The following is a 20,360-nucleotide window of genomic DNA, read 5'->3' on the forward strand; positions in this document are numbered from 1 at the left end:
TGTTCAGTCTGTGGACGATGTGGTCATCCATGGTGCACATCACCTTCAGCCCCTCCTGAGAAACACACAGCGGGACACAGAGACAGCCAGCAGCCTCAGGTCAACTCCAAACCATCCAAAACAAATATATATTTCTATCATTCAAACTGTATTCGTTTTTCTGGCTCTGTTCTGGTGCACACATGGAGACCCGGAGGCAGGGAGAGCACACCTCCACCTCCACCTCCACCTCCACACCCTTCCGTGACAGAACATCTGAGGACTATGGGAGAAATTTTTCATGGTTAACCACAGTTTTTCCAATGAACATATTGGGGCGTGTCAGAGGTGTTGCTTATCTTGATTTCCAAAGAACTGACAAGAAATTATTTACTAATCAAATATAATTATGTAGTTTCTCCAAATATTGACTTGTTACAAACCAACAATGAGTTAAATTCTTAAATAAATAATGCTAGTTCAAAACCATTTCTCAAAACAATGACTTTGTATATTAAAATAATGACAAAGTAAGTTCTGAAATCACTATATTTGATATACAATGTGCAATAAGAAGATTTCATCATGTAAAAGCCACAACAACCAATACATGTAAGACGAATCAATAAAAAGGAGACAACATTGCACAAGAGCAAAAAATTATTATGAGAAATATGTAAGAATAAAAGATGACATCACATGTCAAAATGTGATTTAAAAGAAGTTACTGATTCTGGGAGTAAAGAAAAACAAGTGATTAGTCTTTAAATGTAACAGACATGATTTTGTTCCAATCATTAATATTTTAATAAAAAAGGGTTAATCAAAAAATAAATAGAAACTATTTTACTGGTCATTTGTTGTATTTGGACGAGCAGATGCAGGTCAGATAGTTTCTTTAAATGTTCCTGAATAAATGTTTCTCAGTGTCTTAGATTTCTGTTTTTTTATATAAAAGACAGGACATACTTTGGTCCGCTCCTTCCTGAGTTGTTTGATGACTTCCAGGTCGTCACCCAGCGGTCCCATCACCACAGATGTTTTGGCTGTACAGGCCTTGATAGCTTGGTCTCTGCTCAGATGGGCCTCCATCACCTGTTTGACACACGGAGGACAAGAGATGCATTGTGGAGGAAACTCTAGAAGGGACACTTTGGAGGTTAATATTTCAGTCTCGGTCGTCACACTCACAGTTTCATACAGTTGTTTGCATGTTTGTGTGGCAAATGAAAGCATTCTGTACTTCTGTTTTGGCAAGAATCAAGCTCCATACAAGAATGTCTTTCTTCGTTTTTCACATTTGAAAGACGCACGATGAATAGTCATATTAATAATATTAATAATCTGTATTCATAGAGCAATTTTCATAACATATGTTGCAAAGTGCTTCACAAGGGTAGCATAAAAACAGGTTGTACAAAATCAACAACGTATTTAATTACAAGTTCTGAGATTCTGAGTAAAAGTGATATAGATAAATGAAAATACTTCATCATCGCTTCATTAGCCATCTCACAAAGAGGTTGTGCAAACAATTCCTCAGAATTGTGTCAGTTGCATTTTTTTCCACTGGTGCCAGTTCACTCAGTGGCTTATTGCCCAGTCACACCCACACATAAACTGTATATATACTGGTGTACATGTTCCTCTACTGATCACTCAACCTCCAGGTTCACTCTCTCTGCTTCCACATCTTCTCGTCTCTCAGGTATTTTGCGTAGATAATTCTATCTGATTTGATGTGTTGGGGATTTTTCTCGCGCTGTGAGAGAATGTTTGTTATGATTTGGAACTATATACAAACAAAATAGAGTTTGGTTCAATCCAAACTCATCTGGTTGGTCTCTGGGGTCTTGGCACATTTTGTTCTGCAAAATATTGTAATACAGTCAAGCAGCAATCAGTTGCATTTCTGTTCAGATTTGAAAATATATGTCTAATGAGCATTTTTTGTTCATTACAGGCAACTGTTCATCGTCAACCATGAACATCAACAGCTCAATCAATGCCTTTTCCTTAGATCTGTTCTGGAATCTGAGCGATGCAAACCCATCGGAGAATATTTTGGTGTCTCCGCTGAGCATCAGTACAGCTCTGGCTATGGTCTACCTGGGAGCCAGAGGAGAGACAGCTGCTCAAATGGAACAGGTACATCACACCATGTCTCTGTTAGCTGTCATTCAGAGAGTCAGAGCTGTGGGACCAGTTGGTTATGATGGAGCAGACTGAACAGTGTTTCTAAACCATCTGTTCTTCTGACTCTAGATGAATCCCCTGACACAAGGTCCAGTATGTGCTGCTCTCTGAGAGCAGGACATTGATCTGACAGTTCAGTTCAGTTCATTAAACCAGTTTGCTTTCAGAACAGAAGAACAAATCTTACAGTTTCTTACTTGTATATTGTTTTAGTCTCATCTATTAATGACTTCAGTGTTAAAAATGGGTGCAATTAAAGCAATTAAATGTCATGTGTCAATCCAAACTTCCACACAGGCCCTGTCATTCTTCCCTGGTATAGACATCCACGCCAAAGTCAAGCAGCTGATCGAAGACATCAACTCTCCATCGAAATTATACATTCTGAAAACAGCCAATCGTCTGTATGGGGAGAAAACCGGAAAGTTCCTCAAAGTGAGTTTTTAATTTTTCACTTAACATGGTACAACATTCATTTACTTCCTTGAAAGTATAAGATGATATCTGTTCTCTGCAGCAATTCGTGGAAGCCATGCGTGAGAACTACCAGGCCGACCTGAAGACTGTGGATTTCATTGGGGCTGCGGAGGCGAGCAGAAAGGAGATCAACACCTGGGTCGAGCAGCAGACAGAAAGTACGACTTTACACCTGAATTGAATGAAAAAGGGAATAAATCTTTCTACATTGTTCTGAATTCTCAGGTTTTCTGTTACATTTCAGATAAAATAAAAGATCTCCTGAAGCAGGGGACAGTCACTGCAATGTCAAGGCTGGCTCTGGTCAATGCCATCTACTTTAAGGGAAACTGGATGAACCGCTTTGATGAAGCAAACACCAAAGAGATGCCCTTTAAATTCAACAAGGTTAAAAAATTGATAATCACAGTTAAGCATGTTGTGTGTACTTTCATTTATGGTTATAACGGTCTATGTTACTTAGCTCCTCAAACTAGAGTAGATAGTAACTTAATCACAATGGAATTATGAGCTAGATAGACATTTTAATAGTTGTTTGTGTTTCTGTGTGTCAGACTGAGAGCAAACCAGTCCAGATGATGTTCCAGATGAAGAATCTGCCCTACAACTACATCCCTGACCACGGTCTGCAGATCCTGGAGCTGCCGTATGTGAAGGAGGAGCTCAGCATGTTCATCCTGTTGCCTGAACAGTCCACAGACGGCTCCGAGCCTCTGCTGAAGGTACACAGAGTCAAAACAATATTTTTTTTCATATTGAGAAGCTCAGATAAAAGCTGCTTCTCACTCCCTGTCGAGCACCTGACAGCAGACAGACAAAGATGGAGACCAGCTGGTGGAGGAAAGTCAATTTGAACAGTTTAGCTAAAAGGAGGCAACAGCAACTCAGTCGATTCATGTTTTTTTAGTTGGTGGAATATACAACAAGATGGAGAATATCCCTTGTACTTCACTTATTAATGCCTACCATCAGTTGGTGTTATCGGATGTTAGTGACCACCAGCAGATGTTAGGGACATAACTTATGTTGTGTCATCACATGTTTCAGCCTTTTAATCACAAGACACCCTCCTCTTAGTTTTTAGAGATGTGATAAAAAATGTATTTGCTCTGTTCCAGCTTGAGAAGGAGCTGACGCTGCAGAGGCTGAATGAATGGACCGACAGGGAAAACATGGACGTCCAGTCAGACATCCTCGTTCACCTGCCAAAGTTCAAGCTGGAGGAGGACTACCAGCTGAAGGAGCCTCTGTCTAAGCTGGGCATGACGGACGTGTTCTGCGCGTCGAAGGCCGACCTGTCTGGCATGACCGGTGAAGGAGGACTCTTCCTGTCTACGGTGGTACACAAGGCCTTCGTGGAGGTGAACGAGGAGGGCACAGAGGCGGCGGCGGCCACAGGAGGCATGATAAGTGTCTGTATGTTGAGGGAGGAACACTTCACAGCAGACCACCCCTTCCTCTTCTTCATCAGGCACAATAAAACCAAGTCCATCCTCTTCCTCGGCAGGTTCTCGTCTCCTCAGTAGACAGAACCAGGAAAGGAAGATATTCAAATAAAAGCTTAATCCTTTAAATCTTGGCTTCACTTTCTTGGATTTATTCTCATTACTTGACAATTTCTTGAGTTTGTGTTTGACATGTGAAGAAGCAGCAGGAGATCGTCGGGGTCATATATTTTCATAAATGATTAAAATGGTTCTAATAAGTAAGAGATTAATATGCAGTATATTTCCTGCTGTGACAGAATTACCTAAGATATAAACCAAAGAAAGAACAATGAGGACGAAGTGTACCAACTTAGTTTGTAATCCAGAAAGTATTCATGCAGTGTATAGCAGAATTAAAAACTGAAAAGCAATAGTATAAATTGCACTAAAATTGAATTAAAGTAGTAAAATGCAAAGATCTGCTCGACTTCAAACTGCCAAAACAAAAAGCTGATAAAATTAAAATGTAAGAGTATAAAAACTTATTAACCATATCAAATCAGCGATAAATAAAATCAAATGACATAGATTAGTGCCTGATTCACTGACACTACCTCAGTGTCACCGGGCGGTGGCGGTAGTGAGACCGGCTCAGACTTCTAGCCTCAGCTCAGCCACATGTGAAATGTGTGGTTCAGCTCCTTCCACGAGAGAGAAGGCTGTTGTGCCTTAAAAACAAGCGATAGGGAAAAAGCTATCAAGTAATAGGCTACATTTGAATAATTCCAATGGAAAATAAGGGATTAATTCATAACTGCATTAGAGGGGATGATTGAGAATAATCTGGCTAGTGTACGACCCGCTCTACCTCCTAAGCCACAGCCGCTCAATGTCATGGAGCTCTTAACATTCACGACGGACACTTGAAGGCTTGATCATTGATATCAATTTATTTTCCTCAGTCCAAACATTGAAAAATATAAATCACTGCAGCCTATACAAATATTTAAACAAAATTCTAAATCCCAAACCACTTCCCGATAAAATGCTACACACTGGTAGTAGAATGTGTAACGTTACCCAGTACTGTGGTGCAGGCATTTACTAAAGACTAGTTACTCAATCCAAAGACCTCATCTATATATAGAAGAGTGTGAAGGATCCGTGTTAAAGGTGTTTGCACGTACAAAGCCTACAATAAAAAAAGACCAGATTTCTAGAACCGTTGAAACACATCCCTCTGAGAATCAACCTCATACGATTAAAAGATGAGGCTCAAGTCACTTGTTAAGGATCCTGACTCTTGCTTCGGATTCAACGCATTTCCACATCTTGGAAGTGTGCAGAGTCACAGAATTCAACTGACTGAACATCCACCACCTTGTTCTTCTTCCGGCCTCTTCCTCCTCTCTTCTTCCTCTTCTCTTCCCCGTCAGTGGAGGACAGAAGACCTTTCTCACTTGCGGGCGGTGTCGTAATTGGCAACGAACCAATCGCAGGTTTCCTTTATGGCTGTAAGTGACAAGGTGAATGAGAGGAGACAAAGAACAGATGACAATCAAGCAGCATGTACCAACAAACAAACAAAACCATTTGAGGAACTGCTCCCACCTTGTTTGAAGGGCGTGAATTTGAAGTCTGGCTGGTAGCGCTTCAGCTTTGCATTGCTGGCAGTCTTTTTGAACTGGCCATCGGATTTATTGGTGTCATACTATCACATCAAGGTTAAGGAAACAGGATTGATACTGGATACATCTTATGTGTCTCATATCAAAGTCAATTTTATACAAATTTCATACGTTAACAGTGTCAAACATTTTCATTGACAGAGTCACAGCTTCAACTGTCACAATCAGCTCCAGCAAGTTGCAGAGTGAAGCTGAACTGTGAATCAGTTTAAAAGATGCAGAAGTTCTTAAAAACCAGAGTTTATCTCCAATATTCAGCAGGAAGATTTGAAACATGAAGGATTCTAAACAGATTTTGGTGGATTTATTACAGTGGCAGTTCAGCCACAAATCAGTCCAGAGTCCAGACTAATGTAAAAACAACAGATTCAGGTTGAACAGCTTTGGGTGAACTTGTGATTTAAAGGATACTTGAACTTCTCCTTCAAAGCCCATCGCCTGGATGACTTCATCTGCTGCTTCCTTGATGGAAACTTCGTCTTCCTCTCCAACTGTGACCGACAGACACAACAGTGACTAAAATTCACAGCTTCAACATCAGCATCTTCCAACGTGTCCTGTGTGACGACTTACCGGAGAGGATGATTGGGTCGAACTCTGGGTAATCGCACAGGACCCACAGGAAGAGACGAGCCAAGTCCAAAGAGTAGATGAACTGTCTTCTGGGTTTGCCAGAGCCCCAGACCACGAAGGGTTGACCCTCCTCTAATCAGCAAAACATAAGAGTTAAGTGAATCTACAGACTATTCTTTATATTTCTTTAATCATGATGCTCAGGATTGAAATTCTAACATTGTAAAATACACAAACCTAAAGGCTCATCTAAATAATCACCAGCTGGTTACATATCCTGTGCCAAATGTATAATATTTATTAAAGAGGCATTTTTAAAAACAGAGGAAGAGAGTCCATTCTATTCTTTGTTGTCAGTCTTTATAAACAGTCTATGTGCATGAGACTGTGACTTACTTTTAGCAAGGTACGCTTTGTGGATGAGACCTGGCAGCACGTGACCGTCTTCCATGTTGAAGTTGTCGTGAGGACCAAACACATTTGTGGGGATCACGGCGGTGTAGGCGCGTCCGTGCTCCTTGAAATATGCCCTGGAAGACATGCACACATTCAGCCCACTTTGTCCTTTAATGGACCACATCATGGAAACATTTCTATAATCAGATCTTATGAAAACATCATCTCTCGGTGGACAAAACAAACAAATCATTTGCATGCTTATTTTCATAGAGAGAGGGGGGGGGGGGGGGGGGGTGGAGATACCAGGTCTGAAGACAAACAAGACAAAGAGACTGTCGGAAAATCATTTTAACATGGTTATAAACCAGAATGACATTTATGGAGCCTTACTGTCAGACATTTTAAATACAATTCAATATGTTTCTTTTTGGAATAATCTCTGACCTGCTAATGGATGGGTAAAGAAGGAATCTTCTTTAAAGGGGACATATTATGAAAAATCCACTTTTGTAGTGCCTCTACACGTTCATTTGCGTATCTGGCATGTCTACTGTCCCAAAAACTCTGGAAAAAAACCAACTCCCTTAATTAGTTGCGGTTCCTCTATGTCAGAAACTATAGGGTAGACTGCGTCGAATGGGATTACGACCAGAATTGACGTCACAGTCAGTCTACATGGCATAGCCATGGTTAAGTTACGAGCAATAGCACCCTCTTCAGTATGAGGCGGCGGGTGTTAGCTGGGAAGCTAGCTGAGGGGGGGCGCTAACCAGCTGGGGAGCGGGGTGAGAGGCAGAAATCTGGCCGAGAAGCAGAGCCTGCGGTCGGGGTAAGTTACGAGCCAAAGCCCCCTCCTCAGCTCGGGCTCGCTAGCTCCATGTCAGCGGCTCGCCTCTGGTGGACATGTCAATGTTGGTTCCAGGGAGTTTGTTTAGAAGTAGCAGCACTTTCTTGAATGGCTGTTTGTGAACATATTTACAGCAGTATTGCATGTGGAACCCCAGCCTGGAAGCATCGGACTGGGAGTAGGGGGGAGAGATCGCATTTCGGGTCCGGAGTGGAGGAACAATGCTCTCTGAGTCATAGCTTGTGTGTATGTGTGTGTGTCGCCCCGGGCAAGCAGCAGGTATGTGCTGTTTTAAAAGATCCTTTTGACCAAATAATGTTACAGAAATTTCATTAATACCCCAAGAAGCCATATCAACTGTTGTGAAATGGGCATACGATGGGTCCTTTAAGTTATAGGCTACATCTGCCTTCATCTTTATGTACGAAACATTTCCTTATTCAGGCAGAAGATGCTATGTTATTTTACCTCAAGACATGGGTGGAACCAATCTCTCTATATATATTGTGTGTTCGACCCCTGCACGTTAGACTTTCACTATCTTGCTTGTGCTGTCTACCATGCTGCCCGGATGACCAGTAACGTCTGTGTAATAAACATATTATTCAAACAAGAACGAGGTCGCCGAGATACCTTCATCATCATCAACTTCAACAACAACATCGACATCTCGGCTGTGTAGGATATACCATAAGACAAACAACCATTCACACCTACAGGCAGTTTTCAGTCTCCGGCTACACAACTTGCATTGTGTCTTTGGAATAAAGAGTATGTGGAGAAAACAGGCACAGAAGAGAACATCCACACAGAGAAGCACACTGCCCAGAACCTAGATGATACTGATAAATTTTGTTCATAATTCCACAAATGCGTCACAGTGACCTTGACCTTTGACCCCAAGATACTATTGATTCATCCTTTTGCACAACATTTTACCAAATTTTTAAGAAATTCCGTCAAAGCTTTTTTTGAGATATTGTGTTTCTAACAAAGGGATGGACGGACAACCCGAAAACATGATGCTGTCACCAGAGTTCACGTACCTGTTGTGAATATCAAGCATTCTCTTTGCATAGGAGTAACCAAAGTTGGACTCATGAGGTGGACCATTATGGATCTGGTACAAAGAAAACAAAGAAAGGTTAGTGAGCATGTTCAAAACACAAAGGTAGGGTGCAGTCTGACTCCAACAGCCTCTTACCATGGTCTCATCGATAGGATAGGTGGTCTTATCTGGAAAGATGCAGGTGGATAGGCAGGACACCACCTTCACAACACCCAGTTCATGGGCTACAAGCAGCACGTTGTCATTGATGTGGATGTTGATCCTCTAGAGAGAGCAGACATCAGTGTCATATCTGAAAGTAACCGATTACTGGATAACCATATCACATATTTACCACCAACACGTCTTCGGTAACACAGAGAATTTATGAGTGGTGAAAGCAGAAGAGGAACTTCCTCATACCCAAAAGTCCAGGTTGGAGTTCATGTTCTTGTAAAGACCTCCAACCAGAGCAGCCAGGTGGATGACATGGGTTGGCCGATGCTTCTCGAACACCGCCCGTGTCTCTTCAATGTTCCTGAGTAGAGTTAAGTAATGTTCAGGTGAGGTACAGTAAGATGAGGTGAGGTGAGGTACAGTAAGAATAGGTGAAGTACAGTAAGATGAGGTGAGGCACAGTAAGATGAGGTACAGTAAGTTGAGGTGAGGTACAGTAAGATGAGGTGAGGCACAGTAAGATGAGGTGAGGCACAGTAAGGTGAGGTACAGTAAGTTGAGGTGAGGTACAGTAAGATGAGGTACAGTAAGTTGAGGTGAGGTACAGTAAGATGAGGTGAGGTACAGTAAGATGAGGTGAGGTACAGTAAGATGAGGTGAGGCACAGTAAGATGAGGTGAGGCACAGTAAGGTGAGGTACAGTAAGATGAGGTACAGTAAGATGAGGTGAGGTACAGTAAGATGAGATGAGGTACAGTAAGATGAGATGAGGTACAGTAAGATGAGGTGAGGTACAGTAAGATGAGGTGAGGTACAGTAAGATGAGGTGAGGTACAGTAAGATGAGGTGAGGTACAGTAAGATGAGGTGAGGCACAGTAAGATGAGGTGAGGCACAGTAAGGTGAGGTACAGTAAGATGAGGTACAGTAAGATGAGGTGAGGTACAGTAAGATGAGGTACAGTAAGATGAGGTGAGGTTCAGTAAGGTGAGGTACAGTAAGATGAGGTGAGGTTCAGTAAGGTGAGGTACAGTAAGATGAGGTGATGCACAGTAAGATGAGGTGAGGTACAGTAAGATGAGGTACAGTAAGATGAGGTGAGGTTCAGTAAGGTGAGGTACAGTAAGATGAGGTGAGGTTCAGTAAGGTGAGGTACAGTAAGTTGAGGTGAGGTACAGTAAGATGAGGTGAGGCACAGTAAGATGAGGTGAGGTACAGTAAGGTGTGGTACAGAGGCATGAGTCTCACATGAGGTTGGCGTCTTTGGACGAGAGGAATATCCATTCTTCCCCCTCCTTGTCTCCTCGCTCCTCTTTGACCACATGCTGTATGGCCCTGCCCACCAGGCCAGACCCCCCAGTCACCAAAACCTTCATTGACATGGCGCGATTCACCTGGACACAAATGGAACAGAGAAACCTTTAGTGACATACAAGACGAGACACAGTTGTCAGAGAGCTAACCCGGATTACCCAGGTTACAAAAAGGTATTAAAGGAAAAGTAATCACAAACAATTAATTCAGTAAATCAATTATTATTCAATAATAATACTCAAATCCAAAGTAACAGGGACAGAGAAGATTACGCACCAATTTCCACAAGGATTGTGAGAAACCAGCTGGTTCTTGGATCAACTCTCTCTAATCACTTTAATCTTTGTCAATTTTCTTCCTCTTTTAACACACAAAGTGGTCTATCTTTTCTGATGGAAAATTTACCACTAAACTACTTTATACATATCTCTTTTCATGTATGACCATTTCTGCTTGTGTAACTGCAAAGATGACCTCTGCTGACCTGCCACAAATGAACTAACTGTGCTCGCCTCCTCCACGAGGACCTTGTTCTTTGTCTTATCTCCTGGGATTTTACTTTTCACTCGGTTCACACACTCACATTTATTGACACACATCAGCCCTATCTGCAAATCTGCATTAAAGCACACGCCTGTGGACCATTATGACCATAATGGTCAGATCTCTTCATTTCAGAAGCCTCACCAGGTCTAATTTTCAGCACAGACTACAAGGATCTCCTTCCTTCAGTTACTCTCATTCCTTTTTCACGCACACAGGTGTGTCCAACTTATCACCTCCCTTACCCCCCCCCCTTCTTTTCACGTTCTGGTGTGTAGGGTCATTCTGTCTATTTTATTGTCTCCTTACAGATACACAATGATCACTTTTATTACCTCCATCCTGTCTGTTAAAAACAACTATGATTTCAACACAGCTAAATGGAAGGATGGGACATGGGCCAAGGGAGAAGCCATTAAATATTGTCCGTCTGTCACACACAGAGACACACACACACAGAGACACACACACACACACACACACACACACACACACACACACACACACAGTCAACAGTGGCCCAAAGCTTCAGGAATTGTATATAAACCTGTAGAACCTGTTTGATCAGCACAAACAGTCCCCCTGTGTTTTTCATACAGTGGTATCAAAAAAAACTTTCTTGCTTTGATGACAAACTTCTAGAAACATTTAAATTTTTAACAAATCCAACTTCATAGTCTCCAACACGTCTAAGTTTTCAGTTGTATGTTTTCCATTGGTGAGTAGTTCTCATATTATACTTGATCGGCTTCACCTGTAATACACAAACCCATAATTTTCTTCCTGGTGCATAATAGCACACAGCTTTTCCATATGAAAGAACAAAGCTACAGTGAAAAGGTCATTGGCTTGTTTCCAAAAGAACTGCCTCCTTTTCCAAAGGAGGCAATTTGGAATTTTAAAGGCTACTATTTAGGCCTACCTGCACATTAATGCTATGGACAGATTTCCTATTCACATAATCTCCTTCATTTATTGAAGGAGCGATGATAGGAATGTGAGTGCCATCTATGCAGCCAATCACACCTGGAAACCCTAAAATATATCAAATTGACTGATTAGTGCTTCAAGTCTCAAAGCTTTATGACATAAATGAATTACTGCTTAGACTGATACCTGCAATTCTGTGGAACTCTTCTTTGAGAAGTCTGGTGGGTCTGTGACTTGGGAACACTACAAACGTGCATAGTAGCCGTTTCAGTGCAAGTGTCACATTTCGGACAGCCCGACAGACAGTTGCCTTGGACACATGCTCTGCATCACCGACGTTATACAAAAAACTGCCGTTGGCAAAAAAACGAAGTGCAATACAAAGAATTTGCTCGGAACTGAGAGCATGTCCACGATGCGTCATGTGAGCGATGTGAGGGCTGAGAATATCGTTTATATAAATTATAGATGATGCAGAGAAACGGAAACGCTCAAACAGATACTCATCAGGGAATGATAAAACATCCAATCGGGGTCTAATAATCCTCTCCCGGTGGAGATGTCTGCGGAGTATCTGCGCCTCGACATCAACTGGCTCTTCAATAAAAGGACACGCCATGTCTGCCACTGCCTTCAGTCTGCAGGCTTCAACTTAAGAGCAGGAGAAACTCGGGGTTAGTTGAAGAAAACCTGCCAGCGAGCAGGTTAGGTTCACGGAGTATGTTGCCAGGGAAACTGACTCAGAGTAAAGCTGAACTGGCTTTGTGAAACTGAAAAACCAGAGTTTCCCTCATCTCAGGGTTAACTAACTCAGAGTTTTCACTAAACCTGCTTTGTGAAACGGGCCCCAGTTCTTTACTTCCACGCGTTCAGCCTGAAACATGCTTCTGCGACTGCGTCTGCGTCTTTTCACGCCGCTGTGGCGCAAGACTCGTTTTCATTCATGCTTCCCCAACCGTTGCGCGTCTTACAAAGCAATTCCGCGCCAGAACACTAGGCGGAGTAATGCTTTTTGTCGAGACGACCTTAGAGACGCCTTCTTTCTTCTTCGTCGATTGTTTATTTACATAGCCACTGCGGCTCCTCGTAGCCTTTTTCTGGCGGACAAATCCGCCAGTCAGTGACAGGTTATACAAGTGATCATACTATCGGATATCTTCTGCCAAGTGCTCTTCTATTTGGTCTATATTCGTTCTTCTAAATCTTCCGTGATTTCTGCTATTATTATTATTATTATTTCTGCTATTATTCTGTATTATGGGGCATGAAACCGGAAATACAGCTCCAGAAGGGATGTAGAGCAGACCAATCACAGCCTTGCGGGCTGAGTGAGCTTGCGGAGCTTTGCCGTAAATTTTAGAAAAGGGGGTCGACACCCGTCAGCACGTAAGGAGGGATACATAAGCACGTAAGGGACCCGGAAGGGCTCTTGCGCTTACGGGCCCGTGAAAACGCAGAAGCATGTTTCAGGCTTCACTCCATCAGGACCTGCCTCCCTCCATCTCTTCTTCTGCGGTGGTTTACCGCCCGAGCGGTCTCACTACCGCCACCGCCCGGTGACACCGAGGTAATGTCAGTGAATCAGGACAGGCGGTTCTGTCATTTGATTTTATTTATCGCTGATTTGACATGGTTCATATGTTTTTAAACTTTTACACTATACTTTCATCAGCTTTTTGTGTTGTCAGTTTGAAGTCGAGCAGATCTTTGCATTTTACTACTTTAATTCAATTTTAGTGCAATTTATACTATTGCTTTTCAGTTTTTAATTCTGCCTTTTGATTTATTTTTTGCAGTTGTATTTATTTCCGTTCATAAGAGCTTGTTAAGGCAGTTTATCTACTGCTTCCATATCCTCTATATGAGCAAATGGAGAAGTTCATTCTATTGGAAGTGGAGTTGACACAGTTAGGAGATCAGAAGTCATGGGACTGTTTTGTCTTCTTCTTTGTTTTAATATGTATTTTCAGGTCATAAAACAATGAGAGTGACACAGTGGTGAATAACAAACAGCACAAAAACATTTGGACCACCTTTTCTGAAGTGGGCTTTAGTCTAATTTATACTATTGCTTTTCAGTTTTTAATTCTTCTATAAACTGCATGAATACTTTCTGATTACAAACATCACTGTTCTTTCTTTGCTTTATCTTTGTTTTATATGTCACGTAATTATTTTACAGCTGGAAATATACTGCACATTAATACCTTACTTATTAGAAACATTTTAACCATATTCAATACTGGACAGAACGAGTCTAACCCGGACTATCTCCTGCTGCTTCTTAACATGTGAAACACAAACCCCAGAAATTGTCTTTACAAAAGCAACACACAAATCATTGTTGGATCAAAACTGTGCTTTATTAATTAATATCTTCATCTATAATTTCAGTGTAAAAACCAAGCTAAATAGCCTAAATCCCAGAAATTAAAGCCCACATTTAAAGGATTAAGCCCTTTTCATTAATTAATGTCTTCCTCTATAATGTCAGTGCAAAAACAGAAGAAAAAACCAAGCTAATTAGCATAAATCACCAAAAATAAAACCCAGATTGAAAGGATTAAGCTTTCATTTGAATATCTTCCTCTCCTGGTTCTGTCTACTGAGGAGACGAGAACCTGCCGAGGAAGAAGATGGCCCCGGTTTGATTGTGCCTGATGACGAAGAGGAAGGGGTGGTCTGCTGTGAAGGGTTTCACCCCCAACATACATCTACCAAATCTAATGGCTGCTGTGGCCCCATCCGCCTCTGTGCCCTCCTCGTTCACCTCCATGAAGGCCTTGTGAATCACCGTAGACAGGAAGAGTCCTGCTTCACCGTTCATTCCAGACAGGTCGGCCTTTGACTGGCAGAACACGTCTGTCATGCCCAGCTCGGACAGAGGCTCCTTCAGGTCATAGTCCTCCTCCAGCTTGAACTTTGGCAGGTGAACATGGATGTCTGACTGGACGTCCATGTTTTTCCTGTCAGTCCATTCATTCAGCATCTCCAGGGTCAGCTCCATCTCCAGCTGGAACAGAGCAAATTAATTTTATCACATCTCTAAAAACTAAGAAGAGGATGTCTTGTGATTAAAAGGCTGAAACATCTGACGACGCTAAGGTACACAACATAAGTTATGTCCCTAACATCTGCTGATGGTGGCTAACATCTAATAACATCAACTGGTGGTAGGCATTAATAAGTGCAGTACAAGGGATATTCTCCATCTTGTTGTATATTCCACCGCCAAAAAAAACATTCATCGACTGAGTTGCTGTTGCCTCCTTTTAGCTAAACTTCAGTTGTTTAGTAAACACAGTGTCTGTTAAAGACAAATAACATTGCACAGGCTGGTCAGTTGTAAGATGAATATTCTACACATGTAGTAGTTTTACCATTTTGGTCTCTACCAACTCTTGAGGAAAATATCTGGCTTTTTAGTGCATAGATGTTCAACTTCCTCCACCAGCTGGTCTCCATCTTTGTCTGTCTGCTGTCAGGTGCTCGACGGGGAGTGAGCAGCAGCTTTTATCTGAGCTTCTCAATATGAAAACAATCTATGGATTTAACTCTGTGTACCTTCAGCAGAGGGTCGGAGCCGTCTGTGGACTGTTCAGGCAACAGGATGAACATGCTGAGCTCCTCCTCCACAAACGGCAGCTCCAGGATCTGCAGACCGTATTCAGGGATGTAGTTGTAGGGCAGCTTCTCAATCTGGATCATCATCTGGACTGATCTGCACTCAGTCTGACACACAGAAACAAACAACTATTAAAATGTCTATCTAGATAATAATTCCACTGGGATTAGGTTACTATCTACTGTAGTTTGAGGAGCCAAGGGACATAGATAAGCGTTTTTTTACCTGGCTGACTTTGAAGGGCATCTCTTTGGTGTTTGCTTTGTTAAAGAGGTTCTTCCAGTTTGCCTTCAAGTAGATGGCATTGACCAGAACCAGCCTCGTACCTTCAGAGACTGTCCCCGACTTCAGGAGATCTTTTATTTTATCTGAAATGTAACAGAAAACCTGAGAATTCAGAACAATGTAGAAAGATTTATTCCCGTTTTCATTCAATTCAGGTGTAAAGTCGTACTTTCTGTCTGCTGCTCGACCCAGGTGTTGATCTCCTTTCTGCTCGCCTCCGCGGCGCAGATGAAATCCACAGTCTTCAGTTCAGAATGGAAGTACTCACACATGGCTTCCAGGAATCGCTGCACAGACAACATATCAGCTTATACTTTCAAGGAAGCTTTTAAGAAGTATACATTTCTGCTGTGATAAGTGAAAAATTTGAAACTTACAGGTAGGAACATTGCGGTTTGCTCCCCATACAGACGATTGGCTATTTTCAGAGTGTATGACACCGATGGTGAGTGGATATCTTCGATCAGCTTCTTGAATTTGGCTTGGACGGCTTCATCAGAACTGAATGACAGGCCCTGTGTGGAAGTTTGGATTAACACATGACATTTAAATGCTTTCAGATTTCACCTATGAGTCCAGGGTCTGTAGGTGAAGAAGCTAATCTAAGAGTCAGTTCCTCAGAAAAATTTTCTGGAAGTTTTCCTGCCAGCCCACTTGTAAAATATCTGTAAAATGTAAAAATCAGAAGGCGAAAGAATCTCATCTCTCACCTGCAAATTCTACATATTCACACACAGATTCTGTTCATAGAGATTTCTTCTGTAGAAACCCAAGTGAGACACTGCAGATTAAAATCTGCACATTTTTAACACAGAAGTCATTAATAGCAGCACATACTGGACCTTGTGTCAGGGATTCATCTAGAGTCAGAAGAACAGATGGTTTAGAAACACTGTTCAGTCTGCTCCATCATAACCAACTGGTCCCACAGCTCTGACTCTCTGAATGACAGGTAACAGAGACATGGTGTGATGTACCTTTTCCATTTGATCAGCTGTGTCTCCTCTGGCTCCCAGGTAGACCATAGCCAGAGCTGTACTGATGCTCAGCGGAGACACAAACATATTCCCCGATGGGTTTGCACGGCTCAGAGTCCGGAACAGCTGCACATCGCTTGAGATGTCGATTGAGCTTTTGGTTGAGCTTTCGACTGGTATCAAGCATCTTGAGCTTTGGAGTTGCCTTCGGGATGAAACATTGATTGTGCCGATGCTGCCGATGTTGTCGAATTTGTTGCCGGAGTTACTGTTGTCAACGCTATGGTTGTCAACGCTATGGTCGTCGGAGCTTTGGTGAGTGTTGCCGGGTTTGTTTCCCATGGCTCTGGATGTAAAGTTGTCCTGTAATGAACAAAAAATGCTTTTTAGACATATATTTTCAAATCTGAACAGAAATGCAACTGATCGCTGCTTGATTGTATTTAAATTTTTTGCAGAACAAATGTGCCAAGACCCCCGAAACCGACCAGATTCCACAATGTCCACAATGCATCTTTAGTCCTCCGTGCGTCACACAGGTGATGGAGGCCCATCTGAGCAGAGACCAAGTTATCAAGGCCTGTACAGCCAAACATCTGAGGTGATGGGACCGCAGATGTTTAAATACACACAGGGAAGGCAGGGGTAATTGGCCACAGGAGCAACACATGAGGAGTTAGAAAGACAATCACCAAGACAGAAAGTGAAGACAGAAACAACCCACAAGGAACATAGACTACAAAATAAAACAGGAAACAGAAAATACAGAGGCAGAAATACACAAATTAAACTGACAGAACATGACATTTTCAATGGTAACAACGTTTGGGAGAATTGATCATGATTTAAAAAAAATCACCTGCAAATGACGAAACTAATCTCAGACATACAGTTTATTTAAACATGTTTGTAAAAATTAATCCATGTAAGTATTATTATTATTATTATTACTCTGCCTCTCTCTCTCTCTCTCTGCCTCTCTTTCTCTCTGCCTCTCTGCTGTGATGATCAAGTGATGTGTTTCAGGTGTGTCTCTTCGAGTGGATGAGTGGGTGGATGTGCTTGTAAGGACAAGAGGACGGTTCCAACAGCTCCTGCGATCTCTCTCCTCCTGCCACTGCCAGCCAGACCTCCAGCCGGACTCACCTTATGCAGCACTCTGTAAATTGTTCTTTTGTAACAGCCCGTTCTTGATAGGGGTGGGTAGCATTTCTGTTCAAACCATGTTTTCTCCTGTTTTTGTTGGTGAGGAGTTAGGTCAGTACGATTTTGTTTTTTCGTCTTTTGTTTTCCTTAATTTTGAGGAGGGAAGCTTAGGTTGTTTCGCCTTAGGGTTGTTTTCTGTTTATTGTTTTGCTGTAAGCCCACCCTGAAGCAAAATTGTCAATAAACACAAACGGGCTGTTAATTGTTGTTGCTGGTTCTTGGGAGCGTGGCAAGGAGGGGGGGGGAACTCTTGTACCATGTTGCGATTGTATTTTCCCCTAGGCAGGGTCCTAACAATATAGATTGATGCTGCTTTTGCTTGAAATTGAATAACAACATATGTTTCTGTACAATCATATCTGGTCCAACCCTACTCAATGTAAAATTCATGTGGGTAAAATGTCATTTTACAAATTATTGACAGGCAAGCAGTTATTTTTATTCTTGATGTGGTTGTGGTTGTACATTAGTAGAACACAATGTCTTTAGTGTCATTGCACAACAGCACCATGACATTTATATGCAAAAAAGCAAAATAATCATAACACACAACACAGACACACACAAGCTGCGGATAATTAAACACCTACAATATGATATATGTTGCCTCGGCGAGGGTATTGCACCTAGTACAGTACATATTTACAGAGGCAGAGACAAAATAGATATGATGGTGACAGGTTTATCTAACGAATACCTCAGAGGATTTAAAACTGGCAGAGCTAAAGAAGAGTTGGTGACACATCGATGCTACGAGAGCTTTGCAAGAACTTGTGTCTCTTCAAAGAAGGAGGAAGATGATGCCACTAAACAGTACAGCCTTACTTTTTCATGAATTCCAAATCTTCTGTGAACTTATACACATTTATGAAATCCTACTACACAAAAGTTAAATGCAACCAGGAGATATAGGTCAAAGCGTCACACAACCATGTGTTCAGTCTGTCTGCGCATAATTTATTTTCTTGGGTAAATACAGATTAAAAAAAGTTTAATGTTCAAATAATTTCTCTACAACCAGATTAGATTAGATTTCTTTATTTATCCATACAATGGGGAAATTCACTTGTTACAGCAGTAATAGAAAAACAGAATTAAAGTAACAGTGTCGAAGCACTGTAAAAAAAAAAAAAGAAAGATCACAATATGTACACTTCTAAAACTACACATAATAAGAGTATGAAACAAACAACCTGCAAAAACAGACACTGTACAAAAACAGGTGCTGGGGATAAAGTGGAATGATGTTAAGTGTTATTGTAATGAAAACAGAAATATGCAACAGTAGTGACCATGATACAGAAAATAATTAAAAATAATTAAAAAGTAAGTGACCATAATATAAATAATACTACAAGATAGCATACTGGAAATATGAATATTGCAATGTAACCATTTTAAGTGACCATGATATAAATATAGATGTTAAGTGTTGAATATTATGATGTGAGAGGTTTAGTGGAGATAAAGATAATAGCTATTTGACATCCAACTCTTGGGTGGGCTACTGAAAAGTTGGAATTTATTCATTAGCAACTGATAATCATGCTTGCACTACCATCTAGTGGTTATTTATACCCCACTGCACAGTGGATCACAAGTGGGTGTGGTCACAAGGAAAAAAATGCATTTGTGAGGTCACATCCAACTTGTGCCTATTGACCTTTGTAACAGCATTATATTATACAAAGTTATGAAATCATTATATTTGATACACAATGTGCAATAAGAATGTCATCACGTAAAAGCCATAACAACAAATTAATAAGAATCAATAAAAGGGAGACAACATTGCACAAGAGCAAAAAATTATAATTAGCAATATGTAAGAATATCACAACATGTCAAAATGTGATTTAAAAGAAGTTACTGAATCTGGGTGAAAAGAAATTAGTCTTTAAATTGTACAGAGATGATTCTGTTCCAATCATTAATATTTTAATAAAAAAGGGTTCATCAAAAAATAAATAGAAACTATTTTACTGATCATTTGCGGTATTTGGAAGAGCAGATGCAGGTCAGAAAAGAAGTCGAAGCAACAGAGGCTGAAATATTGTGACTTTTAGTCTCTAGTATGGGACAAACCATTAAAACACAAGTTCTTACATTTTCCCATAATGCTCAATAGTGTGTTCCATTAGTCTCTCCTTTCATCACTTTGTTTAAAAGTCCAAACCTTCATTTGGTAAAACAGACTTTATCACTGTTTTTGTTGCAACTACTTTAAACCACTACTAATAAACAATGTCACAAGGTGGACGTCTCAGGCTACATCCACACAACAGTTATACAAAATGCTTCACTGTGACTACTTTACACTTCTACCAAGTTTTTGCTCACCTAAATGGTGAAGTGTGGAAATGCCCCGACCCCCGTTTCAGTTTGAAAACTGTTGTAGTGTGGACGACAAAGACGCAGACAATTGAAGACAATGACCCAGTCATCAACATTCACTTCCTGATTGGTTCTTATCAGTCCTGACTCAACTACCGGTGGTGAAGGCAAAGCGCTGTAAACCCTTAATGTCAGAATATAGTTCCACCTTGTCGTTCTGAAAAAACACATCTTACAGCTTTCAGGTGTTTTTTATATAAAAGACAGGACATACTTTGGTCCGCTCCTTCCTGAGTTGTTTGATGACTGCCAGGTCCTCACCCAGCGGTCCCATCA

General features: G+C 41.3%; 3 protein-coding genes across 4 annotated transcripts in view; 1 reads left to right on the forward strand and 2 right to left on the reverse strand.

Moving 5' to 3' along the window:
• Nucleotides 1-16,854, reverse strand: part of LOC133960416 (leukocyte elastase inhibitor-like) — a 35,388-nt gene extending 18,534 nt beyond the window's left edge. The window contains exons 1-6 of one of the 2 annotated variants that reach the window (XM_062395007.1): nt 16,485-16,854; nt 15,885-16,022; nt 15,677-15,794; nt 15,448-15,590; nt 15,162-15,329; nt 13,788-14,610 (exon numbers count right to left, since the gene is read on the reverse strand). In XM_062395007.1, coding sequence (XP_062250991.1) covers nt 14,200-14,610; nt 15,162-15,329; nt 15,448-15,590; nt 15,677-15,794; nt 15,885-16,022; nt 16,485-16,826 — 1,320 coding nt within the window. In that variant the 5' untranslated portion in view covers nt 16,827-16,854 and the 3' untranslated portion in view covers nt 13,788-14,199. Of the gene's footprint in view, nt 1-13,787; nt 14,611-15,161; nt 15,330-15,447; nt 15,591-15,676; nt 15,795-15,884; nt 16,023-16,484 lie in introns of those variants that run through there. The other variant, XM_062395006.1, reaches the window with a different exon arrangement.
• LOC133960761 (leukocyte elastase inhibitor-like) lies at nt 1,353-4,226 on the forward strand. Its single transcript, XM_062395598.1, has 8 exons — nt 1,353-1,375; nt 1,650-1,687; nt 1,943-2,127; nt 2,473-2,610; nt 2,693-2,810; nt 2,897-3,039; nt 3,207-3,374; nt 3,771-4,226. The coding sequence occupies exons 1-8, from the start codon at nt 1,353-1,355 to the stop codon at nt 4,176-4,178; spliced, it is 1,221 nt and encodes a 406-aa protein (XP_062251582.1). The 3' UTR covers nt 4,179-4,226.
• LOC133960418 (GDP-L-fucose synthase-like) lies at nt 5,008-10,222 on the reverse strand. The gene is made up of 9 exons (XM_062395009.1): nt 10,059-10,222; nt 9,058-9,172; nt 8,791-8,919; nt 8,633-8,706; nt 6,737-6,870; nt 6,341-6,472; nt 6,179-6,258; nt 5,691-5,790; nt 5,008-5,591 (listed from the first exon to the last, which is right to left on the reverse strand). The coding sequence occupies exons 1-9, from the start codon at nt 10,190-10,192 to the stop codon at nt 5,536-5,538; spliced, it is 954 nt and encodes a 317-aa protein (XP_062250993.1). The 5' UTR covers nt 10,193-10,222; the 3' UTR covers nt 5,008-5,535.
• Nucleotides 16,855-20,360: the final 3,506 nt, after the last annotated feature.

This window comes from Platichthys flesus, chromosome 9 (genome assembly GCF_949316205.1).
Source record: "Platichthys flesus chromosome 9, fPlaFle2.1, whole genome shotgun sequence".
NCBI lineage: Eukaryota > Metazoa > Chordata > Actinopteri > Pleuronectiformes > Pleuronectidae > Platichthys > Platichthys flesus.

Coding starts and splice junctions, on each gene's coding strand:
- LOC133960761 (XM_062395598.1), top strand. CDS start 1,353: ATGTTGCAAAGTGCTTCACAAGG. Junction 2,128..2,472: donor CAGCTGCTCAAATGGAACAG/GTACATCACACC, acceptor ACTTCCACACAG/GCCCTGTCATTCTTCCCTGG. Junction 3,375..3,770: donor GCTCCGAGCCTCTGCTGAAG/GTACACAGAGTC, acceptor GCTCTGTTCCAG/CTTGAGAAGGAGCTGACGCT.
- LOC133960418 (XM_062395009.1), bottom strand. CDS start 10,192: ATGTCAATGAAGGTTTTGGTGACTGGGGGGTCTGGCCTGGTGGGCAGG. Junction 8,920..9,057: donor ACTCCAACCTGGACTTTTGG/GTATGAGGAAGT, acceptor TGCTCTCTCTAG/AGGATCAACATCCACATCAA. Junction 5,592..5,690: donor ATTCACGCCCTTCAAACAAG/GTGGGAGCAGTT, acceptor TGTCACTTACAG/CCATAAAGGAAACCTGCGAT.